The sequence below is a fragment of the Stegodyphus dumicola genome, chromosome 9 (genome assembly GCF_044657685.1).
Source record: "Stegodyphus dumicola isolate Sdum_Otavi_A_Nest chromosome 9, ASM4465768v1".
Taxonomy (NCBI): domain Eukaryota; kingdom Metazoa; phylum Arthropoda; class Arachnida; order Araneae; family Eresidae; genus Stegodyphus; species Stegodyphus dumicola.
The window spans coordinates 135,950,224-135,968,040 of NC_140776.1; the positions used below are offsets into that span (position 1 = coordinate 135,950,224).

The 17,817-nt window shown below is 29.3% G+C and overlaps 1 protein-coding gene across 1 annotated transcript in view; it reads right to left on the minus strand.

The window, feature by feature from the left end:
- Positions 1 to 1,768: 1,768 nt before the first annotated feature.
- Positions 1,769 to 17,817, minus strand: part of LOC118190894 (synaptotagmin-12-like) — a 506,095-nt gene continuing 490,046 nt past the window's right edge. Inside the window, exons 8-9 of the mRNA XM_085824139.1 lie at positions 16,347 to 16,480; positions 1,769 to 13,221 (exon numbers count right to left, since the gene is read on the minus strand). Coding sequence (XP_085680265.1) covers positions 13,042 to 13,221; positions 16,347 to 16,480 — 314 coding nt within the window. The 3' untranslated portion in view covers positions 1,769 to 13,041. The remainder of the gene's footprint in view (positions 13,222 to 16,346; positions 16,481 to 17,817) is intronic.

Genomic DNA, 17,817 nt, shown 5'->3' on the forward strand with positions numbered 1-17,817 from the left:
GAATTCAGGGCTGACTTAACATATGGGCTTACTGGGCATTTGCCTGGGAAACCCATGCTAATCTGTACTTTGATTGTATTTCATTGCTGTGAGTGGTTGTCGTAGAGATCATAAGTTTGTTAAAATGCAATATTATGTACATGTACAAAAAAGAAAAAAAAAAAAAAAAAAAAAAAAAAAAAAAAAAAAACCTCCTGTCCTCAATTTATTTTTCAAGGTACAACAAATAAAATGTTTAATGTATGAGCAGTTAAAAGTATATCATAGCTATTAAAAGATTTGCATCACATTTCAAGTCTACAAATGTCAATATTTGATTAAATTGATCTTGCTGTGTTATGGTATCTTGCTATGTTGCTGTGGAGGTTTTTTTTTTTTTTTTTTTTTTTTTTTTTTTTCTTTGGCTGTAGAGAGGTTACATAAAAATTAGAAAGAAAGCTAACAGAAGAAATTGTTTTTGTAAGCAGTTTTAATGTTATTAATGCTTTTGCAGTTATTTAAAATGGTGGCACTGCACTGACTTATTTTTAAAATAGTTGAAAAGGTATCAAGAAGATATAGTCAATAAAATTTCTTAAGTGATGGGAAATTTTAGATTTATTAAATTACAGTAGGGCTATCTGCTTAAGGTGAAGAATATCTTTGTAGAGGGTTTTCTTAAGGAAATGTAGTTCATATTCATGTTGCACATGGGAAAACAAAAAAACTTATGCAGCCAACTAGTCTCCTGTAATTTAAACCTATTAGACCATGGGTGCAAAGTTCATAAAAAAAGGGGGAGAATTTAATTCAAATAAAACTATAAATGGCTGGAGAAATAGTGGATGCCATATTAATGTACTGCAAAATTTATTTGCTGATGTGTTAAGATTAGTTCCCTCAGTATATTCTAGGTAAATGGTGAATGTGCTATCACAGGTTCTATGTTCAGAGGCTAAACCTAGTTCAAACTACCAGTATTCATTGGTATATGTACTTATCAGCTGGTGAACTTAAAGCTCTTTAAATATATGACCTTGTTTAATTATACTAGTTAACTGGAGTATAAACAGTAGCATATTTTTTATTTCACATGCCATTTGTTTAAACACTACTATATTCCAACAATGTAGAGTACATTAATGTTGACATGGTATTTAAAAGTTTAATATAATCATCTGGATGATCTTTCTCAAAATACATATGAAGTTACATTATGTGTGAACTTTGAGAATATACTGTCTGTTTAGGCATAAATTAATGGCAAATGTGTTAGAAACATTCAAATAAAAATCGATAACATTGAAATAAAAGTCTTTATTGATATGTCACATGGTAAATGAATTACTAGTCATTGAGAAACTGTTATTCTTATCTGCCTTTCAAAAAGGATTGCTAAAGATCATTTGCACATTTGTATCAAAATTCAACTGCAGTGATGAATTTCTTCATATGCTTTAATTCTGTCTGTATTTAGAAGGGCAGAAAGAACTAATTAATCATAGATTATTAATGACTAATTATATAGTCATTAATAAACAAGTAATAAGCTTATGGATGGTATCATCAGTCACTTGTGGTTGTTTACATGATGATTAATGGTAAAATACAAGGTTGAGGTCTCAGAATTTTAGTCATATGTTAAGTATAGGTTACATGTTCAAAATCTTTCTTCACAGGGATAATTGTTTCTTAAGTGTTGTTACTTTTCTTTGATTTAATGAAAAATAAATAAGTGTTATAGCTTATAACTTTTGTGTGTCAATTTTTCTTCAGAAAAATTCAGCAATTTCCAGTTTTGTTCATCAACATTTATTTTTTCTTTCACATGAAATACAATGTACAAAGTTGAGACTTTTACAAAAGACATGCTGATATGAAACATTAAATTACAAAGGCATGAAACATAGCCTTTCTTAAACTCTGAATTATGCAACGCTCAGTTAACAAATTGTATATAAATTAAGATTATTTACTTCCTAAGAATACCAATCACTATATGACTTCAGTCCAAACAATTGTATAAACAGCTAATATATTCTAATTATTTTTAATTTGGCTAGACTAGAATATTGTGCTTTTATGGAGTATGAAATAATTGTTCAGAGTTCATATAAACCTGCACATGATTTTTTTTTCATATTTTTGTCATGTATCTGGTTTTTACATCATTTATTAGAAAGCATCAATTCATATTTGCTTAAAACCTGGGAGTCTACAGGATGATAAAAGCAAATTGTTTCTGAACTTGCAAAATCATGTCTAAATTGAATTTGAAAACTTTATAGTGCTAGTTATACTTGCATTGGTATTAATTTAATTAAACTCTTTATTAAAGCGAAACAGCAATATTAAGTTTTTAATATTGCTTTCAATTTTTATTTTCTATATTCTTACATTCTTTATAGAAAGGATTTATCCAACATTTTCTTAGATATATTTAACCCTCTGTTGCATACAAATAATCTAGAGAAGTTAAATGAAGATGTTTGTATTTTTTCTACTTAAAATAACCTTAGTAATGATAAAAAAAAAAAAAAAAAAATTTTTTTCAAATTTTGTTTTAAATAATTGTTACAGTTTGTTCACTACAGTGGACAGCATGCATATACGTACATGCATACAAATGTCTTCCCAACGATTTACGGTCATTGCATTTGAAATCATTTCCTGCCTTGTTTGCAGTGATCATTACCATCTTATATGGTAAATCTACAACTGACATGTGCATACAGATCCTCCAAAATACCTTCATTTCGTCGATTGTGATTTAATTCATTTTGCTACGATTTTGTAACCTGTACCTATCGGATTCAAATGTCAAATGTTCTAGAAATTCCTTGCCAAACATAACATTTCCAGTGGTTTTTTTGGCTTGATAAGCAGTACATTTGGGTTTCAATTTACTCTTTTCGGTAGATAAGCCACAATTTTCATTTAAAATAAAATGTTTAAAATTACTAGTTATGAATAAAAAATGGCAGTATAGAAAATGTAAACAATATTATATAATGTTTACTATGAGAAATTTTACTAACTTGGAAACAGAAGTAGCAGCCATTTTCCTAATTGCAATGCTTTACTTAGTGATGCTATACAGCCATCTATTATCGACAGTTGAAAGTTATAATAATATGGAATGAATAAACACAGGAATGGAATCTGATAAGGCATTTACAGAAGAATAAACAAATTTAAACTTTTGTCTACTAGAGTGGACATGAATGCAACAAAGGGTTAAGGATGCACCATACTCAATCTATACCAGTATAGTAATGTCAATCTCTGCAATAATTACATAATTTATGAGCATATTTTGTACATTCAGGATTAAATATCCTTACTACTGATTAAAAGGAAACATCAGAATTTCAAAGAAAATAGCTGAAAAAATAAATCCATTACTCTCTTATCTCCTAGTAACACACATCTTTTAGTAACATAAATCAAATTTAAGTTAAATTTTATATAAAAATTATGAATTTGCTGTAAACAGAAGAGTTGCATTTTATATCGATTCACATACATTTTTTAGGGCATTTTCTTAACTCACAATGATTAAAGTAATTACAACATTGGTTTTAATAAATCTGTGTGCTGAAATAGATTGGGAATCAGTTGTTTTATGCAGTGTTATAAATAATTGCCCTTTATTTGAAACAAAGTTATTTTTTAGTTTACTGAAAGTGTAGAATACTGCAATGTTTTTCCTCTTCAGATATGCATTAACCAGTAAATATGCAGTTTGCAACATTTCAACATACACTTATTACATCCGATGACATTTTATATCGACATGGAATGTTCTAAATACTTAGTATTAAAAAAATCTTGTCTTTGCTTTAAAGACCTAATATTATATTATTTAAAGTAATTTTCAGATTAGATTTTTAGCTAATTGATTGTTTTAGAAATATTATAAAAATACTTTAGCAATATATCTGGTACTTCTTTTTTAACTAGTTAATAAATTTTTAATAATTTTCCAAATAACTAAAGTAGCCAAAACTAATTAGTCACCAAAACTAGCAACTTAATCACTAGATTTACAACATGCAACTTGTTAATTTTAAATAAATTCAAAGGGATATGCTGTGGCTGCTTTAGTAAGGAATTAACCAATATCTTAATTCCAAGTAAAGTAAGAATATCATCTGCAAGAAATTATTTTGGGAAATATATTTTTAGCATTTACTTATTTCATATTCCTCTTCGTTTTCAAGAACAACAATCTACAAACAATTAGCTCTTGGAATTTGAATTTTGAAGAGCATGGAACTGAATTATGCTTTAATTTTATCTTTTATTATGACTGAAAAAACTGTGAATTATGTTCCATTTTCGAAACTAAAATATGTTCAAATTATATTCCATTTGCCTTTTATTTCAGTTTTATTAAATCTTAAGAGCAGTTCAAACAGCAAAACATTTAAACTGAACAGTTTTTGTAGCTTTAAAATTACAATTATGTTAATAAAAAAAACAACCAAATTAATTTTCAAGGTGCTGTAATAGAAAAGAAACTGAATGCTTGTATAGTTAACAATATTTCCATAATTGATAATATTCAGTCTATTCATTATTCTGTATTACTAACACATTGTAAGGTTACCGATCAGAAATTAAAAAAAAAAAGTTAATAAATGACTTGATAGAAACAGTCAATTATTAACTTAAACATATATTTTCTGCAGTTTTCTATAAGAAATCATTAAGAAGATTTACCATGTTGATACAAAATGCAACAGTCAAGCTTTCCACTTTTATATACAGTGCTTAATATGCAATTCATAAACTGTATTTTTTCAAAAAATATTGCTTTCTATCATATGTCTTTTCTTTAATTATTTCAAAAGTACCTGCTATGTTAATATACATTATTGATATGCATAAATATAATAAGCATATTTTTCATAAATACACTTTTTAAAAATACAGAAGTAATTTTTTGACAATTTTGATTTTATGTACATCTTGTTGTATTATAATATTTAATAAGGTACTATAAAAAACTAGTACATATAAATAAATTACATTATATTTGAATAAATTTAAGAGAAGTAAGATATTTTACTTTGCATTCTTTTATACAGTAAAATTGCAAAAACTTTTTGAAAATTTTAAATACTCCTAACTATATTATTTAGTAGGTTAACAAGAATAATTAGAAATCAAAATGCAAAATATCTTAAAATCTATATTTCCCATTTATTCTTAGAAACATGTTTTATATACAGTGTTTCTTTGATTCTAAGATTAATATTATAAACGTCACTACGATGTTCATCTTAGAATAAATAGAACACAGATTTTTCCAAATAATTAATTTGAATAGACTTACTGTTGTTAATAACGTTTATTTTTGAAAAATAGAATGTGTTTAGTGTGTTATATAATTTTTTAAGTTATTTTTTTTAGAATGAAAGAATTATTATATTTGTGGTGCTGAAATTAAGGGATGTGTCTTTGAACGGAACAAATGAAATATATTGAATCTTTAATTTTATTCATCTTTGAAAATTTATATATTCTGATTCTTAAAATATTAACATTTATTGTTATATAGAGTTAGAATCTAAGACTTACTTGTAGAGATAGAACAAATCCTAAATTATTTCGAATCTGGATCTTAAAAAATTCTCGAATTTTTTATATAAGAATAATAAAAAAAGGAGAATTAATATTCAAATCTTTTAAGTCAAAAAAAAAAAAAAAAAAAAAAAAAAATTTGAATTTTGCATGCAATGAAAAATGTATGTAAGAATGTAGCTTCTAAACGTATGCCTATATTTATTAGAAAGATACGAATCAAATTTAGTACTATATCATTAAGGCTTCTGAATCCTGAGGTTAATTTTTTTCAGTATAATTTGACAAAGAAAAAATTGAATAATGATTGAAATTATTTTATATTTTAAATAATCTTTTTAAATCGTAACAAGTATAGAAGGAGGAGGATTATTTTAATGCTTAACCCTGAGAGAGATTGAATTTGGAACGTTAAATTCTCTTCAGAAAATTAGAAGTGTAGCACTTGGATTATTGTGAGCTGATGCAGATGATACAGGTACACAGAAATTCCAACATTCACAATTTTTTTAGTGTTTTTATTGCCTCAATAAAACTAACATTTTCCAAAGCTTTCAATCAAAACTTCCCAACAGTTATTTTAGGTCAGAATTTGAAAACCTTGAATGATTAAAAAACACACGAAACTGTCTCATCTGCATGGAGATGTCACTGTGTACTCTAAATATTGGTGAATAAATTATCTTACAATCTCATAGGTAGAATTTTGTGCATATTATATAAACTGATTGAAATCGATATCTTGCCACTAGAGTATCTTCTTGAGAATGAGATAAATAATTAGTTCAAGTGATTGTCCTCTAATATAACTCTTCGTTAACAATATATGAAATTTTTTATACTTCATTTCTGCAAAGGTAAGAAAAGAGATATTGTACGAAATATTTAATCTAAAGTGTCATTTGTATGTCCCATACCAATTTTTTTAATGCCAGCCCTAATTCTAGTACTATTGCCTTTTGCTGCTTTAAAAGGGAAATTTCCTTCTGATTCAACACATAAAATCTATAAGAACAATTACCCTTAATCTAAATATTATCCATATTTTTATAAGCACCAAATCTATTCCCAAAATTTATTTATAAAATTTTTTTGGGTTATTAAAGTATGCTTTATTGAAAATATTAAATTTTCAGAGCATAATTCGGATATTTTGTGTAAAGTTGAATTTCACATTGAAAAAAAATTAAAAAACTGAATATTACTGATACATCTTTTGTATTTTAATCTAATTTCAGAGTGAGATTTTATTCTGAAGAATCAGGTTTCTTAAGTAGTAGATTTTATATATTATTTATATTATGCTAACATTATAATATCACTTTCAAACATTTGATTAGTTTTAATTTGGAATTGTGTGAAATTTATGCTGAAATCTAGATATGAAACTTGAATACACGTTAAATATTTTGTAACACTTTTTTTCAGATTATTATTGATTTTGTTATTAGCATATTATATTTTGTTTTGTATTGATTTTTCTGCCAGCTTGTGTGTGAAGCTTTTCTATTATATGACATTTACACCGAATATTTTTAAAATTTGTTATTAATTATGTTGTTTAAGAAATGAGAATAACAAAAAATGTTTAGATTCTGTGCTATTCATTTCCAAAAGTTAGAGTTTAATAGAACTAATTTGAATAAGCTTATAATTCCATTAATTTATTAATAATTTTAAGTGAGTAATATTTTTCTTTGTTTGATTTTATGGATTTGATTGGATTAGTCTTTATATGGCGCACAATTTGGAAAGGTTATTAGTGCCAGACACATGTTGAGAATACAGAATTACGTTTGATTTTATGTATTCATTAATATACCCCATATACAATGATTTTTATTCTAGGTCAGCAACTATGTAGTGAAAAAAATTAGTGAAAAAAATTCTCTTTAATCTTCAGTTAGGGTAAGAGTTTGTGTTTGGCAATAGTTAATGACATTTGTATATCACTGGTCGTAAGTTTTCTTTTTCATTACCGAACACTTCATTAATTATCGCCTTTGTAACAGTTGCCAAATAATTATATTCAAAAAGGCGCCAACCTCATACCCCCAGCTAAAATAAAAAAAAAAAAAAAATCTGTACAGCAAATTTTAATATTTTTACACTTTCATTGGAACCGGTAAATCATCTATATTTGATTTAATTTAGGTTACAGAATGCTTTTAAATGCGAAATTTTATTTACGCGAAACTCACTGTTATCTCATTTCACTTTATACAATTGTTATAAACAGCATTCGCTTTTTCTGAGCGAAGAAATTACTTATTTCTAAATAACATGCTTTTACTTAAAAAACTCTTTCTAAATAACAACTCTACATAACTATACAATATAGAGCTATGACTTTGTTTAATAGAGGAAGACTTATGTGTATTACTCTTCTATTATTTATTTCGATTTACGTAAAACTTTCAGAATTAAGTTCTGGTCTAAAAACACTAAGTCTTTTTGCAAACTTATGAGAAGAAAATATGAATTAGTTTGTTTATATAACTGTATTTAGATTCAAAAGAACACAGCTATATGTTAATGAATTAAGAGCTTTCAATGTCTAAGATAACAAACATTTCAGCTGTGGGTTCCGATTATGTTATGAAAGAGATTAAGCTGTTCCTTATTTTCTCAATGCTAACCTTTTTTCAGTTGTTGATTCCCATCTACTGCTCCTTAAAGTATCACACATCCTTGGATTTGAGACAGCCAACTGTAAGGAACAGATTTTCTACCAGATTTACCACTGCTGAAAGAATATGTCATTTTATTTCCTCTCTTCTACAAAAAGGCTGCAGATTGTTTGCTTTTTCAACCAACCAACTATTTAGATTAAAACATCAGCTCCTCGGTTATTATTGGAAGATCTATTTCCGTTTTCATAGCAATTCCAAAAGCAATACACTAGTTGGTTGTTTGACATAATACAATAAAGGAAGAAAATTGCACCAAAGGTTTATTCTTCGAAAATCTTTAAACATGTACTACTAGTTTCAGAATTTTAACTTAATATTCAAAGCTCTGTTTTCTTGTGAAAATCACGCCCTGACAAAGTACGACGATAGAAATATACGCTTTGTGTTTATCAATCTCGGTATCTTACAAAAATGATCAGTTTTTCTGCATAATTTTCTGTTCATGAAACACCACAGATTAAAACCTGAGTTTGCTGATGATCACTGTTTTCAAGTAGTCCATCCCTAGAATGATTTCTTTTCTTTTCTTTATTATTATTATTATAATTATTTTTTTAATTTTACATTTCTCCATTTTCAATTCCTTTTAAATGAATGTAACATTTAAAGTGGTATATTAGAAAGAAACATCTGGTTTTCATTAAAAACTCAACTTTTTTTGTTTGGGAAAAAAAAGAGGGAAGGGCAATAAAGATGACCGATATAGAAACATACTTTCAAAACTAAATCTTTGCTTTACGATTCCAATACTGCTCTTCTAATTCAAGTATGTGTCATAATTGAGGAAATAGTTAATTGTGCTAAATTTGAATTTAATCTCGTCCATCATGGCCTCTTTTAAATGCTATTTTATATTATATACCAATGACCTAAATTCTACTTGGAATTTAAGCAGAACGATAAAAAATACATAATAAATCTTCCATCCTCAATGGCCAGACGGCTGAACCTATAGATATTTTGGCGAGTCATCCCCGAAAATTTCCCAGGCTGCATCACAGGCGATAGAAGAATTAAATAGTGAATATTCAGTGAGATACCATGGATTCCAAACAAGAAAATTAAACTAACTCCAGTCTTATTTTGCAGCATTTTTGTGACGAATTTTACCATTCTCAGTTTATTTTGGTGGATGCTCAATGTCAATATTCAAACATCCAATCTGTTATCAGAATTGCTTTTCGTGGTTGCATTTTTTGTAAAATTTTATTTTATATACAAATCTGAGTAGTACATGTGGCATTTATGTCTACTCTAAAATTTTTATTACCTTTATTATTTTTGCAATAGCTGAATAATCAAATAAAGTCAACTTAATTGTGATATTCTTATCAGCATCATAAAAATTCATAATAAATCATAATAGTTTGAAATACATTATTAAGTTGAATCAAAAACAGCATAAAGTAAATTTTATAAAATATGAAAATCATAAGTATCTTTTTGGAAAATTAAACTTCATACGTATAATATATAGGATGCATGGGTGAAAGATATCTGGAAAAATGGATGAAGATATCTGGGAAATTATATTAAAAATTTAAAATATAATGTGCAATTCAAGAGAAATTCTTTAAAGTTTTTCTCACGCGTTACTCATAAAGACATTTGGTGGTGGTCACAAATAAATTCAGTAACAGTGATGATCAGTCAGAGGGCAATATGTAAGACATTTCCCAGGTCGGGAAAACAACAATTTCTTTGAAAACATACCCGGGATTATGTCAAAATCTTCTAACATCTCCGAAAGTTTAGTTTCTTTGGTTATCAGATTTAAATTCACTGGATTTTTCTAAAAACTTTACCTGCAATATCTATATGAAAGACCGCCGACACCAGTCCAGAAACTCATATTAAATGCAATGTGACTTCTGATGCACCTAAAGTACCTTAGGCAAAGTGAGTTGGGATTTACTCATAATGTTGTTTGAATGCTTGTAGTGCCACCAGGGATGTCCATGTTGAAATTCATTGTAAGAAAAAAATATTTGTGGTAGTTTTATTTTAATAATGGTACAAACAAGACATTTCTGTATTAAATATTTTTCGATTTATAATTTCGTTATTTTTGATAACTCTCATCCAGGTTTCATGCATAGTAACAAATTATTCACTGCTTAATATAAATCTGATTAAGGTGGGGGCAAAGGTACAAAAAGTATTATAAATATATACATATAAGAATAATCACATATCAAAGAGTTTTATATGTGATTATTCTATAATAATCACATATAAAAGTTTTATATGCGATTATTCTTTACAGTAACTTAACCATAAAAATTACTCTTCTGATTCAAAATCTTTATAATTTTTTTAACTAAGATTTAATCTTGAAAATTAATTATTTATTATTGTTCCGAAATATGTTTTGGTACTTACGTATTATTACATCGACCAAGAAAATTGGCTCCCATCGAATCATGAAATTTCACGCAGAACACACCATTATTGCGCCAATCGTTCTTACGGAATTCTGAATAAATTTCTTTGTTTAATTAAAAATAAGTATTCGACCAACTTCGTAAAGAGGCTTCTGTCGATTTGTACTATTTTGTTAGGCCCTCCGATTTCACCGTTACCTCTGTTTTGAATACAGTATATACAAACTTACCGCCAGTCTGTTACTCTTTTATCGTCATATTCAGCTGACTTTTTTTCTTCATGGTAAGATCCCATAGCTTTGAAGGTAGTCCACTGCTTTCTGTTCTGTAGAAGGCAGATCCCATTTTTTTTAATGCAGTTACACCAGCAACAGTTAACTTATATCCTTGTCCATTAAAAAAATAATAATAATAAAAAATAAATAAATAAAATAAAATAAAACATGTCCTATCGAGAAACATTCGCGGTTACATGAAATGAAAACGCAGATCTTATGAATATGTTCTTATGTCAACCTTATCCATAATTATGGAGTTTCGTGGTCGCTAGGGATAATATTAAGTACCTATTTTTCTTGTATTTATGCTTTTTAGTACATTTATGAAATTACTTATGCATTTTACTGTACAGAATGGATTTTCTTGGTTTGGTATTTTCATAAACATGTATTTTGAAGTGTTAGTTGTTGTTTCTATTTCACTGAGTGTTCTCGATTTTTTTTAATACATAAAACGGCTTAAAACGCGTTCATTCCTTTCAATTTCTTTTTAGCTTATTTATGGCAATAAAAATAAAATATGTGCATACACAATACAACAGAAAATATCTGATAATTTGCTATACTGTACTGACATCGTGCAAGTACGTACATGTGCATAAAAGAGGAACAGCTGCTTTGTAATAATACACAAATGACACAACATTGGTTGACACATCATACAATGTTACTCATCAATACATTTTTGTTTTGAACTCACATTGACATACATTTTATGAAAGGAAATTTTAGTTTTCATTATACAATATTTTTATCACATAAGAACAATAACGTAGTGTAAAGACACAAATGACCAGTTATTTTATAAAACATTAATAGCAAATAGTAAAACATTGGAGTGCAAACTAAATTAACAACATATTTTTGAAAACAATTCGGCAGCTTTTTGTGCGTAAAATGTAGAACTTCATGCTACTTTTATTTAAAAAGCTTTAAGCTTACATTAGCGAACGTAAAATAATTAAAAAGGCGAAAAAATGAAGAATTAGAATTATGTACATACAGTTATAATTTCAAAATGTTAGAAATTCAATATTAAATTACAAAAATGATTAAAAAAATCTCTTTTTTAAATATTAAGCAAAATCTATGACTAAAATTAAGCCAAAAAGCCTCGGTTCCTTTTTTAATAGCTCGGTTTTAACTTCATCTGTTCTTTTCAAATAACATAAATTTATAAGTTATTTATTTTAAAAATTAGTATCATTTTACTTTCTTTTTGGCAACTTGCCACTTAATAAGCATTTGAGCAACAGAGATTATGAAGCGATTCATTGTTTTACTTAATCAGGCTCTTGACTAGATGAACCAAAGATTATTAATTCTTTTTTAGAAATCATATAAGTATTATTAATAATTTAATATTCCTGTCGCGTAGCATTATTATTTAGAAATTCACAGTTTTGATTTGAATTCCATAAAAACGCCATTTTCATGTATAAATTATCAAATTCAAAATGAAAATGGTATTTTATCGAAAAACCCACTTTCATAGAGATCAAAGGTTTCGAATAGAATATGATCTGCTTAATACATGCATTAAAATAAATTTATTATTCATTTTTAATTATTTTAAATTTATTTAAAAATAAATTCGTTTTTAATTTATAAAAACGTTGTGTCATTCCATATTATTTTCTAAACATAATAATAAATTATTTTTTGTTTATATTTGCTACTTAATTTTCAGTACTATACTTAATATTATAATAATATTATTGAGCGTCTTAAAACCAAATAAAATTAATCAAATGCTATAAAATAATTTTCATTTTTATTGATCACATTATTAATTATCAATATTCGATTCATTTAAAGAATACTTTTAAACTATTTTACTGCCCTGTATTCTTTTAATGCGTATAGAACAGGCATTAAATAATAATTTCCAAAAGTTTGTTCTTCTTGAACTTTATTTATGGGAACCGAGGTTTAAAAAAATAGAAGCTATTTTTTTTCACTAATAGAAAATCCTATATTTATGTTCATTCGAAGAAGATGAATGCTACTGCAACAGATGAACACTGAACAGGCCCTTTTTCAGGCTATAGATCTGTGATTCGTAACACTCAATGCCACCAACACAAGATAGAAGAACATAAAGAAGTATCTGACTGATTACCCATCTCTCTTCTTTAACGGATGCCACATAGCAATAGGTTTCCTAGGCGCAGAAATCATTTGGTTCCAATGAGACAGTTGTTTGCCTGAGCAATGTGGTCCAACAAAAATGTGACCTACAGCTGGTGTCTTTCCTTCAGCTTGGTATTCAGCTAAAGTAAGGCGCAACTGTATATTCTGGAAAATATTATTACCAATAATTTTTAGTACACGCTTTCTTGATCAATAAAAGAAAATTTGGGTACTCTTCTGTTATCGGGACCTATATACGTACATATATGTATACATTTGCGCATATGAATCCATCCATCTATCCATGCATGCTATACGTATATACATTTCTAAATTCGATCCTGATAACAGAAGAGTACCAAAATTTGTATAATTATTGTAAATATGATCTATAAAATATATATTTAAAAGGGAAGAGAAAAAACACCAATGTAAAGTTTAAAATTAGCCACAAAAGCAATTTTAGTATCCGTTAGATTTCGAACACAGTTTCGGGAGCGATCAGGAACAGATCCTTTATTCGCCAGAAAAATACCTGATGTAAATACAGCATGACTTCCTTATACGGCTTATTAAATTATACACATTTTTTGCTGCACTTCATTTAAACTTACTTCCTCGAATTTCAATACAGAAAAACCTAACATAGCGAATACAATAATAATAAAAAAAAAAAAAAAAAAGAGTTAAAGAAAAACAATTTTTGCGACTAAAATTGCGAGTTTCTACTCGAAAACAAGCAATTCGGCCAACGGGAAGGAAGACTAAATTTTTGATGCACAGAATTAAAAGTCAACTTTCGGTCTCACTGAGCAAAAAGGCAATGAAGTTAGTGCACCAGCTGAACTCAGTATCCACTAAGAGTTTCAAATGTTAACAAATAGAGGCGTCATTAGGCCTAGTGCTACTTACACTTTTAAATTGCTGATAATTCTACAATCATTGCATACTTATTAACTTAAGGCATAAAAACCTTAACCTTGTAGAGACATTAGGTTATTTTAAGGAAGCAGGCAAGATGAAAAATTAGCAACCGCCTTCGCCGGGAATCGAACAACGGACTTCTGGACTAGCGGCCCAGTGTGCAGAACCACTACACCACGAAGGCACGCTAGGAAGGCGGGAGAAATACCTTATATACTCCCCCTTTTAAAGGGCAACGGGGGTTTTTAGGGGACCCAATCGCCAAATCCTGGGTGTGGAGAATCCTCATCCAACATCCTTTAGTTCGGGTGCCATTGTTGAGACATTAAGTATTTTTTATTTATTTATTTATTTTTTGAAGCAGGCAAGATAAAAATTAGCAAACACCTTCACCGGGAATCGAAATTGGCTTTAATTTCCTAATTATGCATTTTCTTTTCCATTTTCATTCTTTTACCACGTCTCTATTTTGCTATTATTTCCGATTATTCTTGAATTAGAAGCAAAGGCATTCCTTTTGCCCAAGTGCACTTAACTTATAAGTGAAGATTTTCTAAATATATAAATGAAGAATTTTCAGTAGGCAGTTCATATGTTGTAAATTACGTTAATTAAAGATTAGCAGCTATACTAAAACTCTTTTAAAAGCAAAACAGATATTTTAGAAGTCTTCTAATTAACAGGTATTAGCTCCAACTTGTAATGCGTTTTCAGGTAAACTTCTAAGAGTTATTAAACTGAATCATTTTAAAGTTTAGCTGCGAAAGTTTATTTTACTATTATTTTATATTTTATCTTCGAAGAAAATTATCCTTTTATCTCTAAACAATAAAAGAACTGAAGTTGCTGACTTAAGCTTCAGTGATAAAACCCTGCTTTGCTCGAAGTTAATTTTGAAGAGGTATTTTATACTACAATATGTATGGCCATAATAATGTTTAAGACATTTATTGCGTAAAGCCTTGCATATCAAGGATTGAAAATTTTCTCTCTGTTGTGAAGTGTTTTCATGTTACAATAAATAATTTATGTAAAATATTCGGTCTACCGGAAAGTTCTGTCCGTTTCTGTGACACCAATTTTTGACACATAAGCATATATTTATTTGGTGCATGCTCGGCTCTCTATTTTTATCGCTTAATGTATACATACTGACGTAGCAAATTAACTAAAACAAAGTTGATTCACGTTAATCTTAAGTGTGAAGCGATAGTGTACTCATGGCTACTGGTGAAGGTACAGTTTCTGATAGCGCATGCAGAAGATGGTTCGAAACATTTGAAACAGGTGATTTCGACCTGTCTGATAAGCTACATTCTGGGCGACCATCTTTCATAAACGACGATGTTGTTAAGACCATGTTGGAACAAGATCCTTTTCTGACAACATCGGAGATCGCAGAAAGTCGCTTAATTCAGTTCAGTAAACCATTTCGGACCATATTCGGGAGATATGATTGGAGTGAAAAATATTCAAGATGGGTGCCACATGAATTAAGCCAGAAAAATTTGGATGATCGAGTCGTCATATGCACATCTCCGCTTGCTCTGAACAAAATCGAGACCTTCTTGAATCGAATAATAACTGGGGATAGAAAGTGGATTACCTACGATAACATCATAAAGGAAAGGGCATATTGTTAACCCGGAAAACCTAGCCCTTCCACCTCTAAACGAAATTTCACTCTGAATAAGAAAATGTTGTGTATATGATGGGATATTCGAGGACAAATACATTATGAGCTTTTAAAACCGAACGAAAATATCAGTTCGGAGAAATATTGTCAGCAACTGGATAATTTATAGACAGCAGTCCAAGAAAAGAGGCCTGCGATGTTCAATAGGAAGGACATCATACTGCATTTTGATAATGCCAGGCCACATGCTGCTTTGGGGACTCGTCAAAATATTGCAGAACTAAGGCTGAGAAATTATGTCGCATCCACCATATTCCCCGGACTTAGCATCCTTCGACTATCACTTGTTTTTGTCCTTAGAAAATTTTTTGAAGGGCAAAAAATTCAAAAATGAAGAAGATATCAAACAAGCACTGGTTCAATTTTTCGCATGAAAAGGTACAAAATTTTTCAAAAATGGGATATAGAAGTCCTCACGCTGGCAAGAAGTCATTAATAATATTGGCAAATATATTATTTAATCAAGTTTATTGCCGGTAAGAAAAATTTGTATTTTGTTTTATTCCAAAAACGGACAGAACTTTCCGGTAGACCGAATATTATGACAATGCACTTTAAGACTGAAATCGTATTCGGAATTAGTACATCCAGAAATAAAAGCAGCAAAATCTTAAAGCAATAATATTAAAAGACGTTCTTTCACATAATTGTTTAAAATAAATCTATTTACCTGAAGAGCAGCTGCAGGTACAGAGAAGATCATAGCTTCATTAAACACAGGGTTGGGATCTCCTTTCTTGACAGAAGTTTTCTTCTTGCTGATTTTCTTCCCTTTTTGAAGCAAGTATATTTTTACGAAAGGATCTGCAACAAGAAAGTAAAATGAATTATTTTCCTAATTGAAATTCTTACTTTGTTTTATAAAGTATAAGCTCAGTCTTCCTTCTAATAACTGAGTAATATTAAAATAAATAGAAAAATCATTACCCATAGCCGGATAAGACCGCAGGTCAACAATGCAAACTCTTTACGCATGCAGCGCCACTTGACGAACTAGATAAGGGCTAACTTTGAACTGCCTCGTGAGCAGACGACTGTGTTAGAAATGAATTCCAATTCTAATTAAGCACTAAGCCTTGGAAATATGTTGTTGCTGTGTTTAAATGTTGTAAGAATAATTTTTTGTTAGAATAGAATTCATGCTCTTTCTTCAATGACTATATTGTATTTATTATAATATCAAATTCCACACCAAACCTCTAGTGGCGCAGCTAGGGTGGGGCAAGGGGGTTTAACATGTTGTATACTCTTAAGAAAATTGACCCAAGCAAAACTACCATTTAAAGGTGATAAAAGTCGAGGGCGCCATTCGTGTAATGGAGAAATCCATCCTTAAAAACCACAAATTAGAGATTATCAGATCGCAAATCTCTCGCAAAAATGTGCGCATTCCGGAAATCGGTTTCTTACAAATCGCTCATGTTATCTACCGAGTTCCACTGTATTCTTCTAAAGTCACCGTTTGGTACGGTATGACAACTAGTTTCATAATTGTACCATTTTTCTTTGAAGAGGCAATCGACAGCGACCTATTACATGTTCTGTGAATGCAGCTCGCTTAACGTCAATGCTAAGACGCTTCGTGATACTTGAACTGCAGCAACGTGGCATTTTACTAGACACTACGATTTTTGTGCAGGACGGGGCCCCACCGCACATTGGTGCATGTGTCATACAGTTATTTAGGCAACATTTCACAAATGAACGAATTATAGGGCGACACCTCGCCACTTCTTAGTCACTCCGGTCACTAGCCCTCAACCCTTTGACGTTTGGCTATGGGGGTTACCACAAAAGCACTGTTTATGGTGATATTATAAACAATTTGGAGGAATTGAAAGATACGATATACCAATGTCTTCGTAATATTCCTCCTGATATGCTAAGAGCAGCTGTTGAGGATGCAGTAATACGATTTAACTTGCTTTCGGAAAATGGTGGAAGCCACATTGAACATGCTTTGTAACATGTTGTAGAAACGATTAAACACATTTTAAACAGATGTCTTCATTTCTTATTTCGGTTAACAATATTGCATACAGCTCCATTTCCCCCTTGGTGGTGATTTTTTAAACTTTTTTTCTTTATTATTATTTCGCGGAAAATAAACTCCCATGGCTTCCTTTACACGATTAACTAAG